The 14607-nt window shown below is 49.2% G+C and overlaps 1 protein-coding gene across 1 annotated transcript; it reads left to right on the top strand.

The window, feature by feature from the left end:
• Positions 1–209: 209 nt before the first annotated feature.
• On the top strand, positions 210–13273 carry LOC104520082 (mucosa-associated lymphoid tissue lymphoma translocation protein 1; the record flags this gene model as incomplete). Its single annotated transcript, XM_010176484.1, has 7 exons — positions 210–328; positions 1293–1446; positions 2095–2273; positions 4591–4687; positions 6816–6842; positions 7648–7851; positions 13092–13273. Coding segments are annotated over 7 exons (962 nt in total), but the record flags the coding sequence as incomplete, so codon positions are not given.
• Positions 13274–14607: the final 1334 nt, after the last annotated feature.

Here is a 14607-nt window from a genome sequence, read left to right as displayed (position 1 = left end):
CGGTAAAACTGCCACCACCCGTGGGGCTGGGCCCCAGGAGACCCCCTCACAAAGCCCCGTGGCATCTCCTGGGCACGGGAGGCCCAGCATCCCTGTTTTCCCAAACCTCCCTTTCTATCCGGGTAACCCCTCTTGCGGCCCATTGTGCCTGGTCATGGGTGGGATGAGCACCTGGCTTGTATCCACCTCTGCGTCCTCTTTCTCCACAGCCATTGCCATCACTGAGCAGCCAGTCTCTGTCTCCATCCCCGTGGGATACTCCTTCACCCTGCGGTGCAGAGCCAAGGGACGCACATGTCTGCAGTACCAGTGGTTTTGTCAGCACCAGGTAAGGGTGGGAGCTGAGGTGACCTTGGGTACGACACCAGGCTGGGTCCCTGCTCACAGTCATGGAGCTGACCAGACCTGGTGAGAACCAGGCGGCTAGAAGGAGAGGGAGGTAGGATGTGTGTGTACACCAAGTCCTGCAGATGATGGGAGGGGGTGTGCAATGGAGAAGCACCTCCTGCCTCACTGCAGCTGGAGGAGGGTAGGAAACCAGGGATTTCCACTTTTCCTGCTCTTATGAGGTGCCTTCTACTACCAGCGGGGATGATGAACTCACTGCCCACCACCTATGTGCCAGCAGTGTGCTATTGCAGCCTGGAATGCCAACTGTGTCCTGGGCTGCATCAAGAAGGGTACCCAGCGCGTTGACGGAGGGGATTGTCCCCCTCTACTCTGCCCTTGTGAGGCCCCATCTGGAGTACTGTGTCCAGGTCTATCTGGAGTACTGTTTCCAGGCCTGGAGCCCCCAAAACAAGAAGGATGTTGAGCTGTTGTAGAGGGTCCAGAGGAGAGCCAGGAAGATGATCCAACAGATGGAGCACCTCTCATGAAGAAAGGCTGTGGGAGCTGGGCTTGTTTAGCTTGGAGCAGAGAAGGCTCCAGGAAGACCTCATTGCGGCCTTCCAGTCCCTGAAGGGATCTTAGAAACAGGAGGGAGGGTGACTTTTTACGTGGGCATAGTGATAGGACAAGCGGAAATGGTTTTAAACTTGGAGAGGGGATATTTAGGGCATGTTAGGAGGAAATTTTTCACCCAGAGGGTGGTGAGACACTGGAACAGGTTGCCCAGAGAACTGGATGCCCCATCCCTGGAGGCATTCAAGGCTAGGTTGGATGGAGCCCTGGGCAGCCTGATCTAGTGGTTGACAATCTTGTCCACAGCAGGGGGTTTGGAACTGGATGATCTTTAAGGTCCCTTCCAACCCTTCTATGACTGATTCTATGATTCTGTGTTTTTCCTTTAGTCTGTCTGCCGCCAGATTCCTGGTGCCACCAAGGAAGACTTGCCCATCACTGCAGAGCAGACCCAACTTTACACTTGCAGAATCAATGACCTCTACAAAAATGCCGTCTTCTCCGACTGGGTGAAGGTGGAGGTCCATCATTGTGTTGCCAGAGGTACAAGTGTGTCTTCTAGCTTTTATCTATTTTATGCTTTGTGCAGACATTGCATACCCCTGCAGTGATAATCTTTTGTGGACTGTGTCCCCTCCTAGCTCAAAAATCACAATACAGAAGGATTGCTTCAGCAACATGAGCTTGGAGGTCTAAGCCAGACCTCTGTATCCATCCTCTGGATGGTTCAGATCCCTGTCATGGTCCAAATAACCCCAGCTGGATGTACCTGCTCCTCCTGCTGATCACATGCTGTGGGTTTCCCAGAGTTATACTGGGTGTTTGTCCATTTGCATTGGGCAGAGGGACTGGAAGAGGCAATCTGGCTATTTCAGAGCTGAGCAAAAATAACTTCAGGTGTGGCTGACCTCAGCATGTTGACTTTCCTTCTCAGGAAAGAGCGAGTGTCGGGTTTGAGAAGCCAGAGGCGGGGCTTTGGTGTGTCAGTTACTATCATGTGTGTTGCTCTCAAGGATTCTCCCAGAGCAAAATGGCACAGCGGTGATGTCCCATGGGTTGTCTCCATCTCTTGGTGTGGGTGGGAAAAGCTCACTTTTCTGGCAATATGTAGAGTCCTATACAGGGGAAAAAAATTACCATTGTTTTCTGTCTTTGCGGAGGGAGGACCAATCCTGTGTTGCTGCTTCGCAGGTCTGCCCCCTCAGCTCTGGCAAGGAGAACCAGTCATCGTCCTCAACCCCACTGAGCAGCAGGTGGAGGTGGGGAAGCCACTACAGCTGCAGTGTGCTGCCATGGGGGTCCCAGCCCCCACCTACCAGTGGTACCGGAATGGGAATCTGCTGGAACACCAGAAGAAAAAAAAACTCTGGGTAACGTTGACACTAAGCTGGGAGGAATGGCTGATACACCAGAAGGCTGTGCTGCCATTCAGCAAGATCTGGACAGGCTGGAGAGTTGGGCACAGAGGAACCTGATGAAGTTTGATAAGGGCAAGTGTAGGGTCCTGCACCTGGGGAAGAATAACCCCAGGCACCAGGACTGGTTGGGGGCTGACCTGCTGGAAAGCAGCCCTGAAGAGAAGGACCTGGGAGTGCTGGTGGATGACCAGTTGACCATGAGCCAACAAAATGGCCCAAGAAGGCAAATGGTCTCCTGGGGTGCATTAAAAAGTGTGTGGCCAGCAGGTCGAGGGAGGTTCTTCTCCCCCTCTACTCTGCCCTGGGGAGGCCGCATCTGGAGTACTGTGTCCAGTTGTGGGCTCCCCAGTTCAAGAGAGACAGGGGTCTTCTGGAGAGAGTCCAGCAGAGGCTACAAAGATGATGAAGGGGCTGGAGCATCTCTCTGCTGAGGAAAGACGGAGAGAGCTGGGTCTGCTTAGCCTGGAGAAGAGAAGACTGAGAGGGGACCTTATCAATGTTTATAAATACCTAAAGGGTGGGTGTCAAGAGGATGGGGCCAGACTCTTCTCAGTGGTGGCCAGCGATAGGACAAGGGGCAACAGGCACAAGCTGGAACACAGGAGGTTCCATGTAAACATAAGGAAAAAATTCTTTACTGTGTGGGTGTCAGAGCCCTGGAATAGGCTGCCCAGGGAGGTTGTGGAGGCTCCATCTCTGGAGAAGTTCAAAACCCGCTCTAGGTGAACCTGCTTTGGCAGGGGGGTTGGACTAGGTGATCTCCTGAGGTCCCTTCCAACCCCCACCATTCTGTGATCCCATATTCTGTTGCCTTGGGATAGTTCAGAAACTCTGGCTGTTGAGGTGGTGCTAGAAGCTCGTTGCTGGATAGCAGGCACGGCACAGCCTCAGAAGCCTTGGAGACACTACTGAAAATTGTGTTATTGTCATCCTGGATGTGACAGGTGGCAGCCCTTAAGCCTGGCTCGTACCTGCATGTCAAGGCTTGGGCGTGCTTTGATCTGTGTGACCAGGTGACAAGGAGAAAGCATTCTGTCTTTGCCTGTCCTCCCCATCTCTCCAGCCCTTGAGAAGCAGCCTCATGCTCAGCTCTTTCCTTGCCATGTTGCAGGGTTGTGAGAAAGCACTGCACGAATCACCCCTGTTCCTTTGACAGCTGACTGAAGGACTCCAGCTGAAGAGGGAATACATTTTATGGGCTTCTTTCAAAGCTGTGGCTGTTTCTCAAAGAAGTAACCAATTCATAGATATGTCAAGGGCTCTCAGTACATCTCTCATGCCTCTTCACAGCAGTGGCCCAAGAACGGTGATTGTCTGTCTGTGCAGGGTACTGGGGAGTGATGGAATTGCAGGAGTGCTGTCTGTCCACAGGAGACCTAGAAGGAAAAGTGGTTAGCCCTGAAAGAAAAAGGTTAAGGAGGAAGCAAAAGGTCTGGGTTTATTTTGGGTCACTGTCTGAATGTAAATCAGTGCTGTCTTCTTGATCCAAGAAAGGCAGATTTCCTTCTGGGGCATCACGTGAAGGGTAACAAAGACAAGAGATCCAATCTCTCTCTCTTCTCAGTAGTGGTAGGTTATATTATAGGGGTCAGTGGCCTCAGATTGCACTTTTAACAGGGAAGTTCAGGCTGGCAATGAGGAAGTTCTTCATTTGAAGGTGGGTGGTGCTGCACTGGAGCCAGAAAGGCAGCGAGATCTCTGTCCTTGGAGGTTTTCAGTACTTGACTAGACAAAGCCATGGCCAATCTGACCCAGTGGTGGCTTTAGTTCCCCTCTGAGTAGGAGCCTGGGCTGGAGAACCACAGTGCTGCTCTGATTCTTGTCCCATGTCAAGAGAGATGGATAAGAGCTGCAAACTTGCCAGAAGAGAACAATGGGCATGATCAGAAATCTAGAAAATGTCTCCTAAGAGGAAATACAGTCAACCTTCTGATGTTGGCCATGTACCGTCCTCCCAGTGTGGCTCCTGGGGCAGAGTATGGATATGACACAGGGTTCGAGGGCTGCTGGAAAAAGGAAGGCAGGCATTTGGGCAGAGGATTCTTGCTCTCCAGAAGCTGGGATCATCAGTAGACCTTAGTGCATGGCCTTACTGAGCTTCTTAGAATGACAGAAGTCATGGGAAATCTCTTAGCTTTGTGAGGCAAGGAACGAGGTCTCAGAAAACAGCAAGAAAAATGACTTTTTATTCCAGGAATATAGGTGCCTTGTGGCAGGAGCCAACAGATTTTCACCATAAATAATGTGATTTAACTTTTGATCTGTCTAGATCACCCACGCAAAGGTCAGTGACTCCGGTACGTACCTCTGCTGTGCCTCCAATAGCCATGGAGAGCACTGGACTAATGCTGTGGATATTCACATAGGTGAGCAGAACCGACCCACGTCTGCTTTGCTGCAAATCACCTTCTAGCATGAAAAGTAGTTGGAGGGCAGATAGGGATTTAGTGCTCTGGCCTGAAAGTGTCAGGCTAGTGGACAAGGAGCCCAGTGCTGGCACGTTACCCTGTGGCTCAGTTGGCCAGGGGAAGCTGATCCTCCAGGGTGTGGGACTCGGAGAAGTAGGATTTGTGGCTCTAACACTTGTACACTCTAACACTTGTAACCCTGGCTTGGACAGATATTGCATGCTTTTATTAACAAAAATAAAAGCTGCTGGTTTTAAATACCACTTTTGCAGGGAGCTGAAGGGAAGACACTTCGGGGTAGAAAAGCAGCATGGGGCTCTGCAGGGAGGCTGGAGTGTTCTGGCAATCCTGTGTTGCTGTCACGGGAACAGCCTGCAGAGCACAGTTTCACACCCTGGATATACTGGACACGATGATCTCAGCAGAGCTGTGCAGTAGCCCTGTGATAAATAGGATTCCTTGATAACGGGGTTCTGAGGTAACAAGGGAAGTGGCATCTGTAAAACAAAAAATCCCCAAAACCCGATGATCTGCTGTGCTGCAGCGTGGGATGCTGCTGGGTCCTGCAGTCTGTTGGAAAGCTGCCGTGTTAGAGCAGGTTGTGTGCTCTCTGTAATTTTCTTGCCTTTCCAAGGTGTTGGTTTAATAGCTCCCCGGCCAGATCACAGCGGGGTCCTTTGCTAAAACTCATTTACAGCTTTGCTGAGATGAAGTGATGCACTCAGACACATAGAGCTGGAAAGGATGGTATTTATTTTGGGAAGGTTCAGGCCCCTCGGGCTGGTAGCCCAGGCCTGATGCTGTGTGAGCTGATGGATCTCAGGGAGAAGATGGGTCCCCAGAGCCTCGGGCATGTTCCACCTTTGGTGTAGTGGCCGCTTTGGCTCTCTGCCTTTGCCCTGCTCTGAGACAGGAATAGCATGGGCTAGCTTTGCTGGCTCTTTACTCCATCTAGAGATTTTTCTATGCCATAAGCTTCCCATCTTGCCTTTTAGACTGGCTTTAAAAATGCTCCAGGATGCAAATTGATCCTGTATAGCCAGAGAGCGCTCTGCCTGCTTCCTGGCAGCTGGCAAAACAGCGTCCGGGGGGAAAGGTCAGGCAGGGAGAAAGGGGCACAGGATTAGATTGGATTCAAAATGTTATGGCTGAGTAGCTTTAATGTGCAACAGGCAGCTCTGTCAGAGGCAGAAAAGGATGAACAGGATTGTTCTGATGGCTTTCCAGGCACCCCTGGAGCATTATCAACACTGGTTCAGGTGCTAACAGTCTTCCAGATCTGTGAGATTTATACAATTAAAAATATGCCCTTAATTTCTTCTAAAACCTTGTAGGGCTTTAAGGTTTTCTGCTGGGCTGGATTTTTAAAATGATTTTTAATTTAAATAGGAAAAGCTATTTAATTTAAATAGAAAAATTACCCTAACATAAAAACGTTAGGGTAATGATGATTTTAAGAAGCTGGGAGCACTCAGGCAGGGGAGCTTGTATAGCTCGTGAAAGTGAGTCATATTTGGGGTGGCTTTTCTGAGCCAGAACTGGTAAAAGGCAGGGAAAGGCAAAGCAGGGTGGTGAAAGTCTCTGGGAATATTATCACAATCAAAAGCAAACAACCGGCTTCGCTGACTGCTCCTGGGGAGAAGCTCTCTGTTTTAAAGCTTATGTTGTTCTTGAGTCGTGTTTCCTTGGCTTTCACTGCAGTGAGGGAACAGGCAAGTCATCTCAGGAAGTGCAGCAGCCCAGGCAGGGCTGGTGCAAGCAGCGCAGACCTGCTAACGGGTACAAGCTCCTCCGTACTGGCCCTCCTTCCCCTGACCTGACCCTTCTCCAAGCTTTGCTTCCTACCTTTGCTTCTTTTCCATAAATTAGGCAGGATTTAATAAATCCTCCCAAAATCACCAGACCAGTGTCTTTAAGGTTAGCAATCAGGCTGTGAAGAACTTGCCTGGGGAGTGTTGCTTGTGCGGGTGTTTGATCCAGCTTTGCATTGCTAGGCGATGTTGGAGCAGGCTTCAGACCTGAGGTGGGGCTGGCACTGGGGTGCTGGCTGCTGGACACAGACAGAATTTCCCTCTTTCTTTTCCAGGTATGTGTCGCTCTGAAAAGTTTTTCGGTGAGTACTGTCATCTTTTCGTCCTGAGCTATTATTCCCTTAATTAAAAGCCAGGCTCCAGGGTGGATGGGAGGCCAGGGCATAGGAGTGCTTTTCCTGCAGAGACTGTTTCAGGCCTTTATGCCCACATTGTCATGGACTCTGCACTTCTGGGACCACAACTGCAAGGCACAGGATGAGTCCCATCCCCTGCCAAGCCCTGATCAGTCTCAGCAAGTGGAGTACGATCATTCCTAGTAAGTAACCCAGTCTTGACCTCCATGCCTGCCAAATGAGTTAAAGTTGTTGTCCACGTGACACCTTTTCCCTTCCTTGAAGTCCCTTCTTGGAGCAGGGCAAAGCTCCTTGCTCCCACCACTGCTGAGTGCCATAAATCTGCTATTCCTACAGTGGAAAGTGGAGATAAAATGAAAGCAGGAGCCCAGGGTTTCTCTCCTTCAGCTCTGTGGGGGAAAAGACCTCGTAGCCTGGCTCTGTGCGTTCCCCTCCCAGGCACTACTGGCACGCAAGACCTGCAGTCATAGTAGGGCAGGTGCCAAATAGCCTGGGTAGCACTGATCCTCCTGCACTCCTGGGATTTTTGTTGTCCAGTGAAAACTTTTCAAGTCTTCCTTTCAAAATGATGGTTTGTGTATTTTGTCAAAGTGTTCAGATAGCCAAGGGCTTTCTGGAGGGTTGCTCCAGCCTTGTAGTAACACGGGCCTAGATGTAAGAAAAGAGTTCCCATATCCTCACTCAACCAAAGGAGATGAGACCTTGCCTCCTGCTGAGCATTTACAGCTTTGTCACTTGGTGTTTCCGTTAGCTACAGGCAAGATAGCGCTTTTAGTGGGCAACAACTGCTACCAGCATCATCCCAACCTGATGGCTCCCATCACGGATGTGTTTGAGTTGAGTCTTCTTCTGGAGCAGCTGGGCTTCCAGGTTGTCTCCCTTCTGGACCTGAACAAGGCTGAGATGGTGACAGCAGTCAGTCGGTTCCTGCAGCTCCTGGGGAAGGGAGTCTACGGTAAGGCAAAGCCAGTAAGGTGAGGTGGAAGAAGGTCTTTTGATTTTTCCTTAGATGAAAAATTAAGGAGATTGACTGTCAATTGTCCCCCATCATACTCCTTTGAGAAGACAGTAGCTTCTTTTTAGCTGTGACTGCTACAGCTGGCCACAATTTCCTTTTTTCTCTTTCCTGATGGTCTAATTTGAGCCTCTGACAGCCTTTTTGGAGAAGTCGGTTCCCAGCTGCAGATGGCTTTGAGGTTGGGCTTTTTGCTTATCGCACACTGTCCTCAACAGGAAGTGTTCCTCAAACACAAAACCAACCGGCAGATCTTGCGGGTCTTAAAGCAGATGTTCAGATTTGGTGGTGAAAGTAGCTTCTTTGGGGTTTCTGAGGTTCTCCCAGCCTGATGGGTACCCTGAAAACACCAGGCAGATGGTTTTTTTGGTTCTAAACCTTAGCATGAGGCTTATCTTCACCAGCTGTCTGGCCTACCAGGGCATTCAGACAGCAAAAGTCAACACAGGCCAATTGCAGCCTGGCGCTCAGCATGAGGTTTGGAGGTTGTGCAATGGATAGGGGCATGGCCACAAGTTAAATGCTGCAAAGCCACCTCGTTCTGGGAAGCACTGACTCACTCGGGGAGGCTGAGCTGGTGGGAAAGGGCAGTACACGACTGTGACTGCTCTGGCCAAGTGCGTCATCTGATGACAGCATATTCCTATGACTTCGTTTGCAGCTTCCTTTTGTGGTTGCTTGCTGAAATCTTCTTACACCTCAGGCTTTACCTCCTCTCCCAGGTCAGGGTCATCCCTGGAGGGCTGCTGTGCTTTTCCCACAGCGCTGCCGTTCCTGCCCTCTGTCAGTAGTGCGTGAGGACCAAATGGTGTTTTGTCCATGGCGCTTCCCTTGTTTTCATAACCATTGGAGAGAAAAAAGATTTGGAAATGGCAAACCTTTCATGCTGTCGTGCCTTATTTAAACTTCTAGTGTTTTTCTGCATTTGTGGCTACTGATGCTTCCTGGCAAAATTGATTTTGTGCACTGGCAGGGAAAACATTAACAGCTGAGTTACTGAACCTTGATAAGCCTCAAGTGTTTGTTAGGCATAGCCTGCTCTGGATGGTGGTTTTCTTTACAGCTTTCTAAGCTGAGTGGTCTACTATTATTTGGAGGCAGTGAACCCCAGCACAGGCTGGTCTCAGCAGCATGATTGAGTTGAGAACTCTTGATGTAATTGGTGGCATCCAGACTTAATAGTAGGGCGTTGGGTCAGTCTGCCTGCTGATTGCCCCAGGGTTTCTCCGTCTGAATTGTTCTGCCTCTTGCTGTGATGCATCTTCCAGCATTTCTTCAGCTGTTCTCCTTACATAAAATTAAAAGAACCAGGTGAAGTGCAAATCATTGAAATTAACTTGTCTTGTTAATAAAAATGGAAGAAGCTAACAACTCCTCCTAAACCCTGTGTATCATTTTTAAAAGGCACTAGCTCCAGGATAAACATCCAGAACCAAATGAGAGGTTTAGGATTCACATAACTCATAGGCATGGGAAGACAGTGGTGAGACAGCAGCTTCAGGAACAACCTAGGCAGCCTATTAAAACTCCAAAGACCCGAGAAGTGCCTGTGATAGCCAGTTCTGTACATCCATGTGGGTGTCTCAGACATACACCTGCTCAGAGGCATCCTGGTGCTGCCACCTGTTGTTTTTTTTTTCCTCAAATTACCTGGAGGTGCCATTTCCCACCTGGTGGAGCAGCTACCACAGCTGAAGTCAGGAGACATCTGGGTAGGTGTGCGGCACAAAGCAGGGAGGTGGGAGGAGAGGGTTGACTGGTGAAATACTGTCACTGGGGTGAAGTTGGAGACTGATGTAACACAGGGATACCTGTCAGCATGCCCAAGAGGTGCTGGGGCATTCATGCATCTTTCTGCTGGTGCAGATCAGAAGAGAGGACATAGCCATGTGGGTTAGTATTTGAGCACAGTGCTTGTTGTTGCTTCTAGAGTTTTATTTAGCTTTAGGATGCTGGTAAGAGCTGAAGAAGATGTGTCTGACCTCCCTAGACCTCTTTCTTATTGTGGGGCTCTCTGGATGGCTGACCCTCCCTTGCATGTCCTTACTGACCTGTCTGTGATTTACACTCCTATGAGGGTTGGTGGGAAGGGACTTTGGAGTCATCAACACAAGGTCAGGGTTGGTTGTGGATCTCCTTATCAGGTCTTGAAGACTTACAGGTATAGAGCCCCCCGTTTCTCCCCCTGCCCATCCCAGGGCTGCATCACCCTCCAGGGAAGTCTTACCTCCTGTCAAACATCACCCTCCATGGGTTGGTGCTCATTGCCCCATGTTGTATGGTCCACACCAACACAGAGAGCTGGGCTTTGTTGTCTCTCCTTTGTAACTGCTCCTCCAAGAACTGCAGGCTGTTGTTAGACCTCCCTTGACCTCCACACCTCCACATCATCCCAGCCCAGTTTCTTTCCCCTCTCCTCCCAACATCTTGTCTCCCTTGTCTCCAACATCTTGGTAGCCTCTTCTTTTTCCAGCTTCTCCACCTTCCTCTTGAACTGAGGTCCCTAAAACTGGACATAGGATCTAGGTGGGTTCTACTCGGGGCCAAGGAGAGCAGTGACAGCTTCCCTGGCGATCCTGCATCTCTTAGCATAGCTCTGTCCTCAGTAAATGCTGGCTTATCTTCAGTATGGTGTCCACTGTGACCATAGACTTGTGGCTTAACCAGTGCTCAGCCCCAGCCAAAATGCTGCCTGGGGCTTTATGCCCCCATGTGGGACGTCATCCTTCTTATTTTTTAACCTTCTCTTGAGATATCTCATGCCCAGAGCAAAAACTGGCTTCATTTTCAGGCACAGGGATATTGTATGGCTGCACGTTTGAGGTGATCCAAAGGCTTCTCTAATTCACAGTATAGAGGTGGTGGCTCATCTGGCTGCTTTTCCTCCAGATCTTGTCTTAGAAAAGCTGCAGAAGATTTTTGAAGGCCCCAAACATTCCATGAATGATCTAATAATGCAACCCTCAGGCAACCGAGGAATCCCCCTGAATGTTATTTCGAGCATCCTAAAAAGTCCCAAGTCAAAAAAATAATGTCAGAACTGCAACTAGAGCAGAAAGTTGCAAGTGAAATACTAGGAATATGCCGTCATGCCTTAATTAAGTTGCATGCTGACATTTCCTGTATTATAAGCAGTGCCTGAAGCTTCCCCTTTTTAATTTGCTACTCGGAAGTTTGTCTCTGATCAGCAGTTTTGACTCACGAGATGTGGTAAGAGCATTGAAATGTTAGCTTGGAATAAAAAAACCTTTTCCTTCTCTAGGCAGATTGTTGACTTTTCTGTTCAAGAAGAGAGATTAAGTCCAGGAGACGTCTGAAAAGTTGTTCAGCTGATGTGAAACACATCTTTTTTTAGTCTGAACATGAGTCTTTGTGGTTAATATAGCAGAGGGAGCACTTGGCAGTGCATTCAGCATGCACGACAAGACCTCAAAAGTTAGAAGATTTAATGATTTAATTATTCTTTGTGGGCTTTTCTGTAACATTTCAGTTGTTAGTGATGCTGCTGGGTAATGGACGTCATCACCAGGACGTCATTAGCTCCCTTTCATGTACTGGAGGAGAGGCAGAGGGATGAAAATCATCACTGCTTGCTGACTTCAGGGGCCAAACCTGAAGTGCCTACATCTGATTTTTCCAGAAGGCTTCCTATTTTATACTCTTTTCTAGTCTCAGAGGAGGTTTTTGTGGCTTTGATTTGCAAGTTATGAAAGTTTAAAACTTCTGCAAATCAGAGCCCATCGTCTCTGGCTGGCGATTCACAAGAAGAGGAACCCAAACCTTGTGGGCACTTGTGAAAACAGCCATTTGAGTAACTTTCCATTGTCCACTGAGAATAGAAACCAAGGGTGACCTGAGATCATACTTGCCATCCTCCATCCGATGAGATCATGCTTTCAGTCCTTCAGCTCCTGCCCCATTCACTGCATCCCTTGCAGCATCAGAGATCAAAGTGAGTGTCCTGCAAACTACAGGGGCAGGAATAGAAGAATGAAAACAGAGGAGAGGTTACTCAATGAAGCATGGGCTTTGGCAGGGAATCTGACTGAAGAATTGCTCCTGCTTTTCCCTCTTAGCCACTTGTTCCCATTTCTGACCTCTCATTCTTCACTGTCCCTCAGTTGCGGTAGTGCAATTGTTTGTGTCACCTTGCAGAGCTATTTTTAACCCATTTCAGTTCCTTGAGTTTGCTTTCGTCAGCATCCCCCAAGCAGTTGTGTCAGTGCTGGGAAGGGGTAGCCAGCCGCTTTGCACCTTCCCTTCAGGAAGCTATAGCCCACTTGGAGATCCCTGTGCAGAAGGAAAGCCCTTCACTGAACACAGGGGTTGGAGAGAAGCGCCAGCTTGGGACATGCCAAGCTCCTCAGTGCTGGCTTTCCAAGCTGGATGTCTCCATGTTGCCATCTCTTGTGAAGGCAGAAACCTTTACTAAGTTTCACATGTTTAAGAGTAAAACTCAAAACCAAAATTCTTGTTTGATGTTGGACTTCCCACCAACACCTGGATGAGTCTGGCTCCTTTTCTGTCTTATAGGGCTGGTATCTGGCCTGAGGTTGTTGAAGCATGTGGTCCATGTGTTCCAGACATCTCAAGAACTCATCTCTCTCTGTCTCGATCTCATTTTTCACCAACTTATAGATGTGTAAATACAGGCAGATCTTTGCAAGCTGGAGAGTGTTTCCCATCATCTAATCCACTGCTAGTCTCTCCTCCAAAATGAGGAAGCTGAGGAGCTTCTAATTTAAAAGGCTGCTAATGTATTTTTCATCATGGTAAAATACTTTTTCTGTTCTCATATTCTTGCAAGGAGCTGATGATTAACTGAAACTTTGTATAAAGGTGGTATTCAGCCTGGCAAATGCCGAGCTAGGGTGTTGTAGCACAGATGGCTATGGAAATGTGTAAACCCGGTGACTTTGGGGTCTCCTGACGAATGGTGCTGGAAACCACAAGTACAGGAGAGCCTCTCAGGGCTGCTGCCAACTCTGCTGGAGGGAACAAACTGGAAAAAAAGTTGAAATTGTGATGTCAGCATAGCTCCAGTTTCATAGGTGCTACTGGTCTAGGTCTGCCCTAACCCAGTATCCCTTCAGGACAGGAGGTGGGACATGACCATGGGGTAATGGTTACAGAGCTGCAGGTTTGCATCATGACTCTTCCTCTCCTCTCCCTGTTCCCAGCTATATTCTACTACGCTGGTCATGGGTATGAACATTCAGGGAGGAACTACATGGTCCCCGTTGACGCTCCACAACCCTACGCCCCTGAGAACTGCATCAGCGTGCAGAGGATCCTCCAGAAGATGCAGCAGCAGCAGACGGCCCTGAACCTCATCCTGCTGGACACCTGCAGGAAATGGTAGGGTGCTCTTCCCTCTTCCTCACCTGGGATGGCCAAACCGTGGCATTTCAAGGCGTTGGGGGAAACTGCTGCCAGTCTCAGCCCCCACTTCAGCAGTGGGCTTCTGCACAACCACGTAGGGTGTTTCTGTGGATTGCTGGGTGCACGTTCCACGTTTTGCTGCTCTGTAAAAAGTTATCAGGGTGCGTCATAAAATCAGCAAGACTGCCAGCTCTTGCAGGATCTCCTAGTAAGCCCAGTCAGTCATGTGTTGGTTGTAGACAGCATCAGATCCTGTCTGAGATCTGCTGGAGAGAAGGGGCTGAAGACCATCCCTTGATTTTTGGGGGTGAAGAAGCCTGGCAAATACAGGCAAGTCACCTAAAGTCACTCTATTAAGAGTAAGTCACCTAAAGCCTGCAGAGGGCTGGCTCTGCCCTGGCATATATTGTTGGCTGAAACTCAGCAAAGGGCTTGTCTTTCTGTGTTTCAATCCCCTGACCTGGCAGGCTGTACCAGAATCTCGCTGATCTTATGCTCTCATGGTACATGTTGCCCACACACTCAGGCTGGGACTGTTTAGCTCACCTCTCTTCTCCTGGCTGTGTTTTTGTTAACATCTCAGTGAGAAGCATGCAACATGATAGGGAAAATATTTTAAGCCCTGCTGCTTGGTTTTTACTGGCATTAAATGCTTCTGAAGTGGTCATGTCGTGACGTGGGACCCAGGCTGCTGCTGCTGAGGTCAGGGATCAGCTTTTTCCCTTTGTCTGTGCAAAGCCCATCATCCTCCCTTGGCCTGCATCCTACAGCTTGTGTGCTGCAGAAAATTACTACTTGCCCATTTTCGGCAGAGGTGGGTAGACTATTCCAGTAGGAACTGTCATTACTTCATTTATTTTGGTCTCCTGAGGCAGGTTTACAGGTCAACCTGAAGGGCCAGTGCAGAAAAGTCTCTCTCATCTGTGGTTCCTGCACTAAGAACCAGAAAGATGACAGGGATTTTGATACCGCTGCCCTGAAAGAGCTGCTGGTCCCTGGAAACATGTTCAATCTTTGATGCCTTTTGACTGCAGAGATAGGAATGTTTGATTTGAATACCTTACAAGCTGGCTGTGCTGGGACTTCTCCTGCTGCCACAGCTCTGAGTTGCCAGCATTGCTGAAACTTGCTGTCCCTCAATACCTACTCTGAATGCCCCGTAGCGAAGCATCCCCTTCCTCTATCTCATTCATCACTGCCACTGAGAGCAGATTGCATTGCTTCCCTGCACTGCTGAGTACCCCTCGGCACACGCAGCCGTACCTTGCTGCTCTCCCCAGCACCATACCAGGTAGGGAGTGGCTTGTAGCTGAG

Source organism: Antrostomus carolinensis, unplaced genomic scaffold (genome assembly GCF_000700745.2).
Source record: "Antrostomus carolinensis isolate BGI_N321 unplaced genomic scaffold, ASM70074v2 scaffold47489, whole genome shotgun sequence".
Classification (NCBI taxonomy): Eukaryota; Metazoa; Chordata; class Aves; order Caprimulgiformes; family Caprimulgidae; genus Antrostomus; species Antrostomus carolinensis.
Note: the sequence above shows the minus strand (reverse complement) of the source record. Positions and strands in the feature narration are given on the sequence as shown.